This window comes from Solea senegalensis, linkage group LG9 (assembly GCF_019176455.1).
Source record: "Solea senegalensis isolate Sse05_10M linkage group LG9, IFAPA_SoseM_1, whole genome shotgun sequence".
NCBI lineage: Eukaryota > Metazoa > Chordata > Actinopteri > Pleuronectiformes > Soleidae > Solea > Solea senegalensis.
In genome coordinates this window covers 13,621,485-13,633,666 of record NC_058029.1, presented here as the reverse complement: position 1 = coordinate 13,633,666, position 12,182 = coordinate 13,621,485, and the positions used below count along the sequence as shown (strand labels likewise).

Genomic DNA, 12,182 nt, shown 5'->3' with positions numbered 1-12,182 from the left:
AATGAAAACATATCATCATCGCTGCATTGTTCATAATGTTGTTATGCCTATTGTACTACACGTTGCAAGTTACATGATCTGCAGACATTCATTAATGTACACTTTAATTAAGCAAGGTTGTCAATCTTTACAAATACCTTAAAATGCAGTGTTCTTTGCAGCTTACTTTAAGGTAAATACAATTATAAACAATAATTCCCCCCTTAGGGAGCCTCAGAATACCCCCCTTTCACGTCAAATTTTCAAAAGGTCCACAATGTCATCCCATCTGCTCGGGTGTGCTGCTCCCTTTCAGTCTTGCCTTCGATTTCTTTTTTTCTTAAAAACTCTGTGTATTGTGTCGGCTCATCCCTAACTATAAAATGCAACACATCCAGAGATTGATGCAGGGTATTTAGTTTCTGGTCAACCTGGGTGTCATCCTCCATTTTTATTAAGGAGCTGTTTCTTGTTTTGATTCCCTTCTAGGTGCAGCAGTATGTGAGGAGCTGATCAGGACAAGTCTGTCCATTGTGAAAGTCCTGAGTCAGCATCAGGCTGTCATCACCCCACATCATAATGCTGTAAGTATGCACGCAAGCAAATATCCAGCCTGTCTCCCCTAAGCAAACTCAATATTGTCTGTCTGTCTGTTGTAGCTTTATTGTAGTTTATCTGATGACTCATTGCTTGGTGAAGGCTATTAAAAAAGATCAGGTTAATTTTAGAATGTCTCCATGAATACCTACAATGTCAATATCATAAAGTGGTGCTCAGTTTAACATTCACTGTGACGAGTGCACACACCGAGTCAACCTGTGGGCTATTAGGCAACACACTAATAAACTATTGAACCAACTGAATCTCATCAGATCTCTCTCTCTCTCTCTCTCTCTCTCTTTGTGTGTGTGTTCTGTGATGGAACACTGAGATTGTGTTTAATGACTATTGACGTATGGAAGTGGAGAGCAGCAGGAAGCAGACAGGATTGAGGGAAGGAAAAGATGAGAAATTGGCAATAGAGGAAAGGAGCAAAGAATAGTCCTGCTGCTATTGTGAGTCAATAACACAGGAAGACACTTTAATTACCATCAGCCAGCTCAGATTAGCTTTTATTGCCTGCTGGATGAGACCTACTCATGTTTAAGTTAGTTTACGTCTGTGTCCGTCGTAGTAAAGTTTGCAGTAGAAGTTTTGCCTGTCTGTGTGTTATCTACAGGCAATACAGTTAAGTTCTATGCATTGTCTATTAATAGTGTACACAAGTTCTGCTGACCAACAAAAGATGTTTAATTTCAGACCACCTGTTAACCAAAATAGGTAAGATAACAAGTACATAACAATATTGCTCCTCTTCTAGTCCTGTGAAAGCACAGATAAGATAACATGTTATTACTTTTGTCAAATGATTGATATTCTGTTGCAGTTAGGGAGATTGGAAAAACTATTTTGGACCACTGGAGAGTTGGCCAAAAGACTATGTAAGAGAGTGAAAATGTAAAAATCTGGAAAAGAAAACAGAAAAACACTGAACATACAGTACCATACATAGACAACTTCAAAAATACGCACAAGATTTATAATCTCTCCCTATCATGCACACGCACATGCACACACGCTCTCCATCCAGTCTTTTGATGGTTGTGATATTAATAAACAGACCATTAAATGGTGGGCACCATCCTTTGTACTTTTCCTTCTCTGGTTTTCAATGTAATGACCTCACACACACTCATTCTGCATTAGTGTTGTTTCTATGGTAATCATGCAAATTCATTCAATACAGATTCATGCCTAAATAAAGGCTTCAACAGTTGCGGAAGTACATTTGAATGTGTGTGTGTGTGTGTCGTGCGTGTGCATGTGTCAAATCAAAGAAAGCACTCTAGTGTATTTCCATAGTAATTTGATCCTCTGTGACAGTGGTTTATGTGGCTGATGGCCTGAGTGAACACAGTGCTGTCTTCTATTCAGTCTCATCTAAAACATATTTGTTTTTAAATTTGCCGTATGTTAAGTAGGTTTTCAGAGGCAAGGCTAATATGCCTTTTGTGATATACCTTTTTATTTGTTTTTCAAAAAGCGATCATGGGACTAAATAAAAATAATGATGTTATTAAAATTCCGTAGTTAAATTTTAGCATATAAACAAATGTCTGGTACATTTAAACCATTGTCATATGTGTGTTCACACATTGCTGATGAAGCTGTCCAGCTCTCCAGTTCTCAATATAGTAGTGTTTTAATCTAGCTCTGCGACATTAACCTGCACTGCACACAGGACTGTTCAGACAGATTAAGACAACAGCAACATTGCATTAATAGTGAGACAATGTATTTCTACTGACCAATTCTACTGCTCAAAAACCTGTTTGTACATCAGTTTGACAGGATAAACACTTCATGCCCCTGCACTGCTCAGGTCTGATTGTATTACTCGACAGAACTAATTTTCAGATGAAGATGCAGTGTACAAATATTGTTACATGATTTTTGTTCATGAAGGCCAAACAGAGACAGACTAATAACATCATCAACAACAGAAAATCACCAAAAGTTACACACTGTAGCTCTAAATTCAGTATAAACTTGTACATATGAAAACTTAATACCCTGTATATTTAATTTAATTCAGCCAAATTTACCATTTGGAATCATTTGGTTAACTGCCTCATTTGTTTATAAAATATGATCTCAGCTTTGTTTCCCAAGTATAAAAAAGACAATTACATACAGGGCAATTATAATTTTTAAACCTTTACAGGACATATCCACAAAATCTTCACAGTACTGGTAAGAACAGGAAGGGAACTATTGTATATAATAAGTTGCCAACATGTGTTATGTTGTGTCCATAGGACCACTGTTGTAACATTCTTCCCTTTAGATCATCCATATTCTTAGTAGTCTGTTGTAGTAGTTTATAACCTTCTCCAGCTTTATAAATATCTACTATTCCTAATACTGATGGGGTCCTCCTTTTTGTAAGGCAGGTTGATGATTATTGCATTAGTTAAATGTATTTATTATTTGTTTGTGATGGTAACTTCATTGTTAGATGAAGATCTGATCATATTTTAATGTTTACTTTTGGTCTCTTTAAGGTTGTGGATGCCATCCTGCCTCCTCTGACAACGCTGGCTTTCAGCAGAAATGGTGAGAGTGGTGGTGTGCGAAAGATAGAGAGAGAAGTGAGACAGAGGAGATGTGGAAATGTCAATGTCAAATGTTAGGAAGGGGGGAGTCAGCAAAAAGGCAGAGCTAAGCAAATAGCAAATGAATGTGAATGAGAATGTGTCGAAGGCAAGTAACATGTTTAGAAATATGGTGGCCAAACTGACACATTTGCATCCAAATTTGTTATATGTCATACTCCCCTTTCCCCATGTTTTCTGTCTGTTTAAAATGGGAGAAAAATGCTAAAAGTAAATACTGAAAAATACTGAAATACACTGGATTAATACCCAGAATGTAAACACAACAATTTTGCTTGATTTGGGTCACAAATGTGTTAGAATCTGCATTAGTGAGCACTACACCTTTACTATAATAATCCAGCTGTCTGCCAGGTGAGACGCATCAAGATGTTGATTAAAGTGCATGATAATTGCACAGGTGAGCCCCGGTGACCGGTTATCTTTAAGAAACATCTTTAAGTACAACCAAAGCTTCACTAAGGGTATTTTTAGGGGGAGCAGAGAACCTATACCAGTATCTGGTAGGACAACCATTTATTGAGTGTGGCTTGTGTAATATCGGCCCACTGTATATAGCCTTGAACTATTTATTTTTGTTGATCAAAGGTATGTTTGGCTCTAAGGAACACATAGAGGCAATTGCTTTACATTTGGTCAGATACTGAAGCCTATGTGCTTGTTGCTGTTGGAGTTTAGATGTGTGCGAAACTCCACACTCCACACTCCACAAATTTGTAACATTTTTGCAGCAACATATTTCTTTGAAGCATAGACGGAGGCAAAAAGCTGCGGTGGTGACGCACTCTCGTTCCCTTAATCAACAATTTCCTCGTAATTTCTAAAGCAAAAGACAGAATGTTATTTAAATGTTCAATGTCACTGTTTTTATTTACTAAACTGACCGTTCTTTATATTTCCATGTCCATGTTACAGTGGAGTGGTCTGTCTTTGTTTTGCGGGTGCTGTCTGAACTCAGTCTTGCCCTGCTAGTCGAGGATGGTGATGGTCCTAAAGAAGATGAGATGACGGAAGAAAAGAAAAAAGGAAGGGAAGCAGAAGAAACGGATAAAGGAAAGTCTTCCAGTCAAATATTGGCTCTCATCACTGAATCCCTGCTTCCAAGGTTGGTCTGATTCTTTATTAAATATTGACCTGATGTTGTGTTTAGTGTTACTGTATGAAAAGGAAGCTTAATTGATTAAATGAGTGGCATTTTTTTCCCCATCAATACAACATAAGAACAGTAAATATGTTGCATTGGTAGTGGCTTCAGAAACCTGTATTTTATTTTCTTAATAGTTGATAATGAATAACTAAAAATATGTCTTAACGTGAATAAGTTGTGATGAGGCACGTTTTTGTGGATAATCATCACATTCATTTTTGATTGGGACAAGCTTGATACCTCTTGGCATCCAATGATTTGTGGAGAGCACAGACAGACAAATGCAGTTTGCACAAGTTCACATCAAGACAGTTACAATAATACATAATGGACATTGAATTTTGCAGTGTGTTTTTCTATCTTCTACTCTATGTGGATTTATACTGTTTCCTCTATACATTATTATTTTGTCAGCCAAGATATCTCCTTGCTCGTAGTGTTATGCTATGTTTCCTCTTGTTCACTTTTATTTCCACCCACATTTCTTTCCACTTCCTCCCACCTTAGCTCTCAAATTCTACCCTCTGCTCTTCTTCCTACATTTTCCCCTTCTCTCCTCCTCTTCCTATTATAATTCTGGTTTCCCCCTCCCCCTTCTCCACTCTCTTTTTCTAGATCTGTTCCAGTGTGTTACACTCTGTTACTAATAATCAGAACAATATATTAATTATGAACACTACAAAAGCCAAATGATTTTTACTCATGAATGTTTGTGTTCAGGTATGAGTCTCTTCTTGGAGCAGCAGAGCCCATTCCACTCTACGCTCTCAAATTGCTGGTATCAATGACTGAATACAGCAAGCAAGTCTGCAGGTAATGTACACATACAAATACTGTGTGTCACATACAGAAGCAACAAAACTGCCAATGCATCATAAAACCAGAATGTGTCCAAACTAGCTAGCTAATAATACACTGTATACTGGTTTTGTATTGTTTATCATGCTGCCAAACCTCTATAAATGGCGATCGAGTATGCAACATTTCACATGGACAATACATGTGTTATCTGGAGATAGTTTTAACTCCACTACTGTTGTTCTTTTTCTAAGACCAAGCCTTGGTTGTGGTGTTTTGCAATCTTAGCAGGCTTGCACACTCAAATACACACAGGTACATTTTAGGCTCTCTCTGTAATGATTTGATGCCAAGGCCAGTCATTCCCAGTTCAGTACTGTGAATCACTGCTGCTTTTTATTCAAACCCATGCTCACACAGGTACAAGCACCTTCATAAATGCAGACCCAAGCACACAAATGTACCATTGGCAGTGATTTATTCACCCAATACAATGCATACATATATACACAAATAACGATTAATTATTGACCCAGCTGATGCATGTTCAGTGTCAGTAAAAACGTCAGCACACCTGCACTAATGCTAGTAAACTTCATTGAAGCAAAACAATTTGTTCCTCCTCATAAAACCAATGTTTTCTTCTTTAGTAATCAGTTTAGTGGCAGGTACTGTGTAATGTGCTGTATCAGCGAAGAGGTGTAACAACTTGACATATTGTGCTGATGTACTGTATCCTGGCACACTTTCTGCTTACTCCTGAGGAGCTTTGTCATATAATTTACACAACACAAAGGCAAATGATTGCCTCCAATAAACTGAAGTTCAAGGCTGCATAATGTTGAATTAATCAAAATTAAAAAATAGGCATTTTTCTTGGGTAGCAGTTATCTGACACCAGCATATAAAAACTGAGGTGATATGTTGCTGTTGCAGAGAATCTGCTGATCCCTATTCTTTCCATGAGATGACTCACCTGTGTGTGTGCGTGTGTGTGCTCTCCGATGTATGTGTGCTTGATAGATGTTTTCTGACAGCAGCTGTCAGTAAGTCTTGATTCTCTGGTCATCTGTCTCCTCTTTTCAGCGTTTGACAGACACAGAAAGTGCAGGTGAAAGACAGACAGAGAGAGAGAGTGGGAAAAACAAGAATTGCATAGAGGGACATATGGAAGGATAGAGGGAGGAAGTAAGAAAAAGATGGGGTGAGAGATTGAGGAAGGTGACTGGTAAGTAAAGGTGGTCAAACTGACCAAAGTCTTTGGAAACACACAATCATAAGCCAATGAAATGTCTTAATGTGCTTCCAAGAATATCCAGACTTGAGCCTGCCATGCAAACTTAATCGATTTGCACCATGTAAAACATTATATGATATGAAGGACACTGTTTTCATGGTCATGTGTTGTATTACACGTTATCCTCCATATTCTGACCTCCCCAGTTACTTCTTTCCATTACATTCTGCTTGTTTTTTCCAGCTAATTTGCATTAGCAATTAATGACCCTTTATTTTTTGATGTCTTGGATTATACATTTCTGTGATTATGTCAGTGATGACAGCTCCTTATCATACTGCTAGCTGACATTGAATTGTTGCTTTTAATAAATCCTGTTTATTTAATGTCTTAGATCTAGTAAAATTGCTCAATTAAGTTGGTATTTAAAGTTAATATTTTATTGTCAACTGGTATGGCATTATAAGTGTAAAGTCACTCTTGTTAGTACAGTAATACAAATGTCACAATCCATTGCTCAGCTTGAACTATAGATTTTGGATGTTTTCAGCATCACAGTAGAAAATCAGATCATCCATCTTTAATGGGACTTAAGCCTTATCCATACTGAAACAGAGTTTTCCCTGTATGATGATAAAAAAATGTTCAGTCTTTCAGTCTGGTCCTGTATGTTGCGCTTTAACGCTGCCATAGAAATACCTTAAAAATAGAGAAGACAATGTGGAGTATGTGCGTAAAGCTTGTGGGCTGTGTATAAGAACGAGACAACAATGAAAATGGGTTAAAGGTTAAAGATTTAGAGATGTGGTATTGGTTATATTCATGCTTTTTGAGATTTTATTTCATTTTCCAAAAAAGTGTTTAGGGCTCTCAAACTCCAGTTCCATTTAGAAAAAAGTCAATACAATACAAAAACCTTTGCAAACTCTCCTAAAGTTGTTTTTGTGTTCATGGGCCCTTGGATGAAGGAACATTCCTGGGTGTATGCCATTAATATTTGGGCCTAATTTCTTGGCTTTAAATTGAAGGTGCAGGGTACAACATAAAAATTGTGCAATGCTGTGCAGCTGAGCATTTGCCACATGAAGCAATTAGAATCTTATGTAGCAAGAAGTAGCTGCTTCTCTTAAAATTACTAATACAAAATTAAGAAGGCTGTTGCACAACCACAGATGGCCACAGCCAAACTGTAATACCTAATGCATTTCAAATTGTTTGTTTAGGTTTACAGCAACTGTGATTCTAAACCATTGGTTTTACCCCTCCTTGTTTCTTTCTCCTCTTCCATCCACTTACTATATCTGCTTCAGCCATAATTACTCAACAAACCTCTTATCACTTATATCCCACTTTCCGTCCATCTCTATCCGTCACTTCCCAGAGGTCAACGTTCATCCACATTGGAGAATAGGCCCCTACTTCTCTTATCAGTAATATTACCCCCTCTCGTCTTCATCCTTCCCCTCCACTTTCTCTCCTCATCTCCATCTTTCCATGACACAAGTAGAGCGATGTGAACTTTTCAAATTGGTGTCACTTTTCCCCCTACATCTCTGTTTTTCTCTCATTTTTTTCTCTCACTTTTTTCTGGCATTATTAACAATATTTTTACATTTTACCCTCTCTTTCCCTCATTCTCTTTCTCTCACCATCTCTAATTTATTAACATTAGTCCACATTTCTGTCTTTCTGTGTGCCCTCACCCCAACTCTCCCTCTATCACTGCAGTTATACAATCAGAAATTAAATTGCCTGGGTCTTGGTTAGATAAGTGTGGCTATGAAGCCAGCCGTGCGGTAATTAGATGGTAAATTGGGGACATTAACGTTGGGAAGGCAGCCTGCTGTCTCTCTCTACATTATCACAGCCCAGACACACCTTCAAACAACTACATTTACTATGACCTTTAGCCAAAGAACCTCACACTGGGTACTAATATGTGTATGTACGCGTGCATGTGTGCATGTGTGTATGTGTGTGCGGCCTTGTAGGTTTTAGTGTCCCCATACAGTATCTCTGTGTGCTAAATGGATGTGGATGTGGCGTTTTCACACATGCCATGTTTATCAACCAAGTATAAGGGTTTTTTTTTTCTGTCTTGTATATTGCAGTGTATATCTGTATATCTTGGTTGACATCAACTTGGCCTTGAAAAATTATTACATCATGAAATTGTCAGTTTGATGCCTAAATCTCTTGGAAATTGGAAAGTGGAGTCATTAGGTCTTGACAAGTGGTTATTTTCATGTGTTAACTGGATGTCATTGCATTTTTTTTTTACTGGAATGAATGCATTCAAATGCATTCCTTATGTGTGCAGAGAAAGAGAAAAGAAAAAATGGTAAAGGAGTGGAAAGTGGACCTGTTTCATGGCATGAAAACATATTTGTGTCATTCTCCTTGATAAGGTTAATTTAAGTAATACTTTTAAATGGTAGCATATAACCTTCCTGTTTTAACTTATCCTATCTTTTTTTCTTGATTAATTGAGTAATAGTTTGGTCCATAAAATGTTGAAAAATGTCAATAATTGTTTCCCAAACCTGAAAATGATGATGTCCTCAAATGTCTTGTTTTGTTCACAAACCAAAACAATTAAGTTTTATTGAATTCTTTGTTAAATGGAGCAAAGAAACCAGAAAGTATTCACTTCAAGAAACCATCAATTGATTATGAAATTAGTTGACGATTATTTTGTAATCCTAATTTATATTGATGGTCATCATTCTTGGTGTTTGTTTTGTTATTGGCAATGTTTTCATTGTGATCTCGTTTGTTCAGTGTCTGGTGTTGTGCACAGTGCCCATTGATGTATGGCTGGTAGTTTAAAGGAGGTCCAGTTTATCATGTCACACTGGCCTGGTCAGTCCCCTTATCTGTCAGCCTGTCACATACCTAATGTGAGGTCATCCATCACGTCCACACACTACATACAAAATCCTAACTAGAATACCAAGCAAAATATAAAATACATCAATAAATTCTGGATGCATTTATGCTGACAAGTAAAAAGGTAAATAGACTCAATACACAGAAATACACTCACTGGTCTCTTTATTAGTACACAGGACACCTAATAAAGTGTCAGTGTGTGGTCTTCTGCTGCTGTAGTCCGTCTGCTTTGAGATTCAGCGTGTTGTGTGTGTGGCCTTTGGCATACTTTGGTTGTAATGAGTGGTTATTTGAGTTACTGTTGCCTTTCTATCATTTCAAAATCAGTCTTGTCATTCTCCTCTGACCTCTGGAGTCAACAGGGCATTTTCTCCTAGAGAACTGCCACTCGTTGGGGTTTTTCCTTTCTTTCAGACCATTCTCTTTGGAACCTTGAGATTGTTGTGTGTGTGTGAAAATCCTAGCAGATAATCAGTTTCTGAAATACTCTGTGACCATGCAGAGCCCCATGTTTCTACATTCACTCTTTATTTTCACACAGTGAGTCATTTCAATAATAGACGGTGAATAGGCCATTGTTGATGATTAGGCCAAAATGAAACATTTTGTTCGCATGTGTGTGAATGCTCGTACTTAATTGGTGCAGGTGCCAATATTTTACCTAACACTCCAGCCGTGACTGTAAGATTTAAGTGAAATAATTTCAGTCTGGCAGAAATTGAGTGTGCAATCACCTGAATGCATGAATTGAAAATTAAAATAAATAAATTGAATTGAAAGCGTGGTGATATGACTTAGAGGTGGGAGAAATCATTTGTTTTCCATTTTTGCATCACAATTCTCTCTTGAACAATTAGGAAATCAATTATGAATACTAAAAAAACAATTAAGTATTTAATGATCAATACACTTGTATAGGTAGTGTCAGCCTGTGTACATGCATGTCTTCATGTTGCCTCTGTTCTCCATGGTCAAGTATATTCAAATAAAAACCTTCAACTTAACTCATCACTGACTCAGACTCTAGAACTTTTCATGGTCTGATGTCTGTGAGACAAATTATGGAAATTATAGTATGAAGACAGATTTCTAAATGGATGAACATACTTTGTTTCCTTCAGTATTTTAATTCCTGCATTTTTGTATTGCTTTCTAAAACACACAAAAATACACAGTACATTATGTGCTGACACTCCAACCACACAGCAACTGGAACCTTAATCAGTAAGTGGACAGACATACACATCTCAGCTCTCGCTCACTCTCTGTGTTTGAATTAATCCACATTGATATTTTTTTTCTCCCTCCTTCCTCCCATTTGTTTCTCACCTCCCCTGTCCTTCTTCTATCCTCTGTCCAAATCTCCTCCTCCTCCTCCTCCACATTTCACCTCCTTTCTCTTCATCACCAAATGTAATCTTCTCTTACTCGATGTTCCCCTTAAATCTCATCTCCTCTACCCGTGTCCTTGCTTCTCCTCTCTCACCCTTTTTTCACTTCATGTGCTCTCATCATGTCTCCAATTCTGCTTGCACCAGACAGGAGTCATTGTAGCGGAACTCCAACCATAATGAAGATGAAAATGCCCAGTGTGCGTGCATGTGAACAGTGCAGCAAATTGCCTCTCAATTAAATTAATTCGTCTCCTGCCTTTTTCTATCTCTGATCCAGTATGTTTTCTCTCACTCCCTTTCAGGTTGATCAAACACAGTGGGATCCTACCAACAGTTTTTCAGCTCATTATGGTAAGAAACCAATTGCAGTTTAGATTTGATTTAAACAGTCAGTAAGTCACTTGTTTGTTCAGTTACTCAGTCAGTAAACAGTCTTACGGTTGGGGCACTCTGCCTCAGCTGGTGTTGCACTCACACACCACATTAACTACAGCTGACAAACCACCAGTGTGTATATCCGACTCTCTTCAAGTGGCAGTAAGAATTGGTCATGAATTTAGGGAAACCTGAAGATATATTTGGGGAGGGGTGGCGCATAAAAGCTGCAGCGTTTGTCACACTTGTCTTTTGGTCTTGACACTCACTGGTTCCAGATGGCCATGTCGTAGTTGTATTTGTGTCCAAATGTCCAAATTAAATCAAGAATGTACAGAGGAAGGTTCATATGAGCTACTTGGTGTCTGCCTTCCTGCTGATAGTTGTTTGCCTTTGTTATTTCCATGTCTCGTTTTGTCTTGTCTTCTGATTAGTTGAAGCTAAACAACCAATCACTCTGATCTCCCTCACCAGCGGGTGGGGGGCGTCAATTCAACATGCTGAATCAGCTGTAAAGTCGTTTGCAGGTCTACAGCTCAGTTTTTCTACCTCCTTCCTACTCCTTCCTTTCACTTACTCCATCTCATTCCGTAGATGTGTTTATGTTAATTAAACTGAGTGGTGTGGTTAGAGGGCTGGTGTAATTGACTGGCAGGTCAGTAATAGAGGAGGAAGATTTTATAGACTGGGAATATGTACTCCACCATTAAGATTGTGCGCACGCACACACACACACACACATAAACACACACTGCATACGCACAAAGACCCCGCACTTGTCTGTTATCATTGAAGCATGGCAAGGTTTCCAGCAGACAATTTATTTCACCTCACCCTTTTTGCATACATACACACAAGCTAATGCACCTGCCAACAAATGCAGCACAAGCTGTTTGGAGAAATACAAAACACTTTGCTGCAGCAAACAATTTATGCGACACACACACACACACACACACACATACACTTAATAATCAGTGTTCTGCGTGGCTGCCTGTCCTGCCCTGACTAGCTGGTGCAGAATGTTAAATGTTGTTATCAAACAGCCTGATTAACTTTTCTCCTGATTGTTTACTCCTGTCTGAACCAGTCACGTCAGCATTCATTAGTGCCGTCTGTATTACTCACATTTGGATTGATTTATG

The 12,182-nt window shown here is 38.2% G+C and overlaps 1 protein-coding gene across 8 annotated transcripts in view; it reads left to right on the top strand.

Moving 5' to 3' along the window:
* Window positions 1–12,182, top strand: part of ulk4 (unc-51 like kinase 4) — a 75,305-nt gene that overhangs the window by 35,671 nt on the left and 27,452 nt on the right. For all 8 annotated transcript variants that reach the window (XR_006361060.1, XM_044034759.1, XM_044034758.1 and 5 more), the window contains 5 exons: window positions 469–563; window positions 3,084–3,135; window positions 4,110–4,299; window positions 5,062–5,154; window positions 10,965–11,013. Coding sequence is in view for 7 of the 8 variants with exons in the window: in XM_044034759.1 (XP_043890694.1) it covers window positions 469–563; window positions 3,084–3,135; window positions 4,110–4,299; window positions 5,062–5,154; window positions 10,965–11,013 (479 nt within the window). In the remaining variant the exon portion in view is untranslated. The remainder of the gene's footprint in view (window positions 1–468; window positions 564–3,083; window positions 3,136–4,109; window positions 4,300–5,061; window positions 5,155–10,964; window positions 11,014–12,182) is intronic.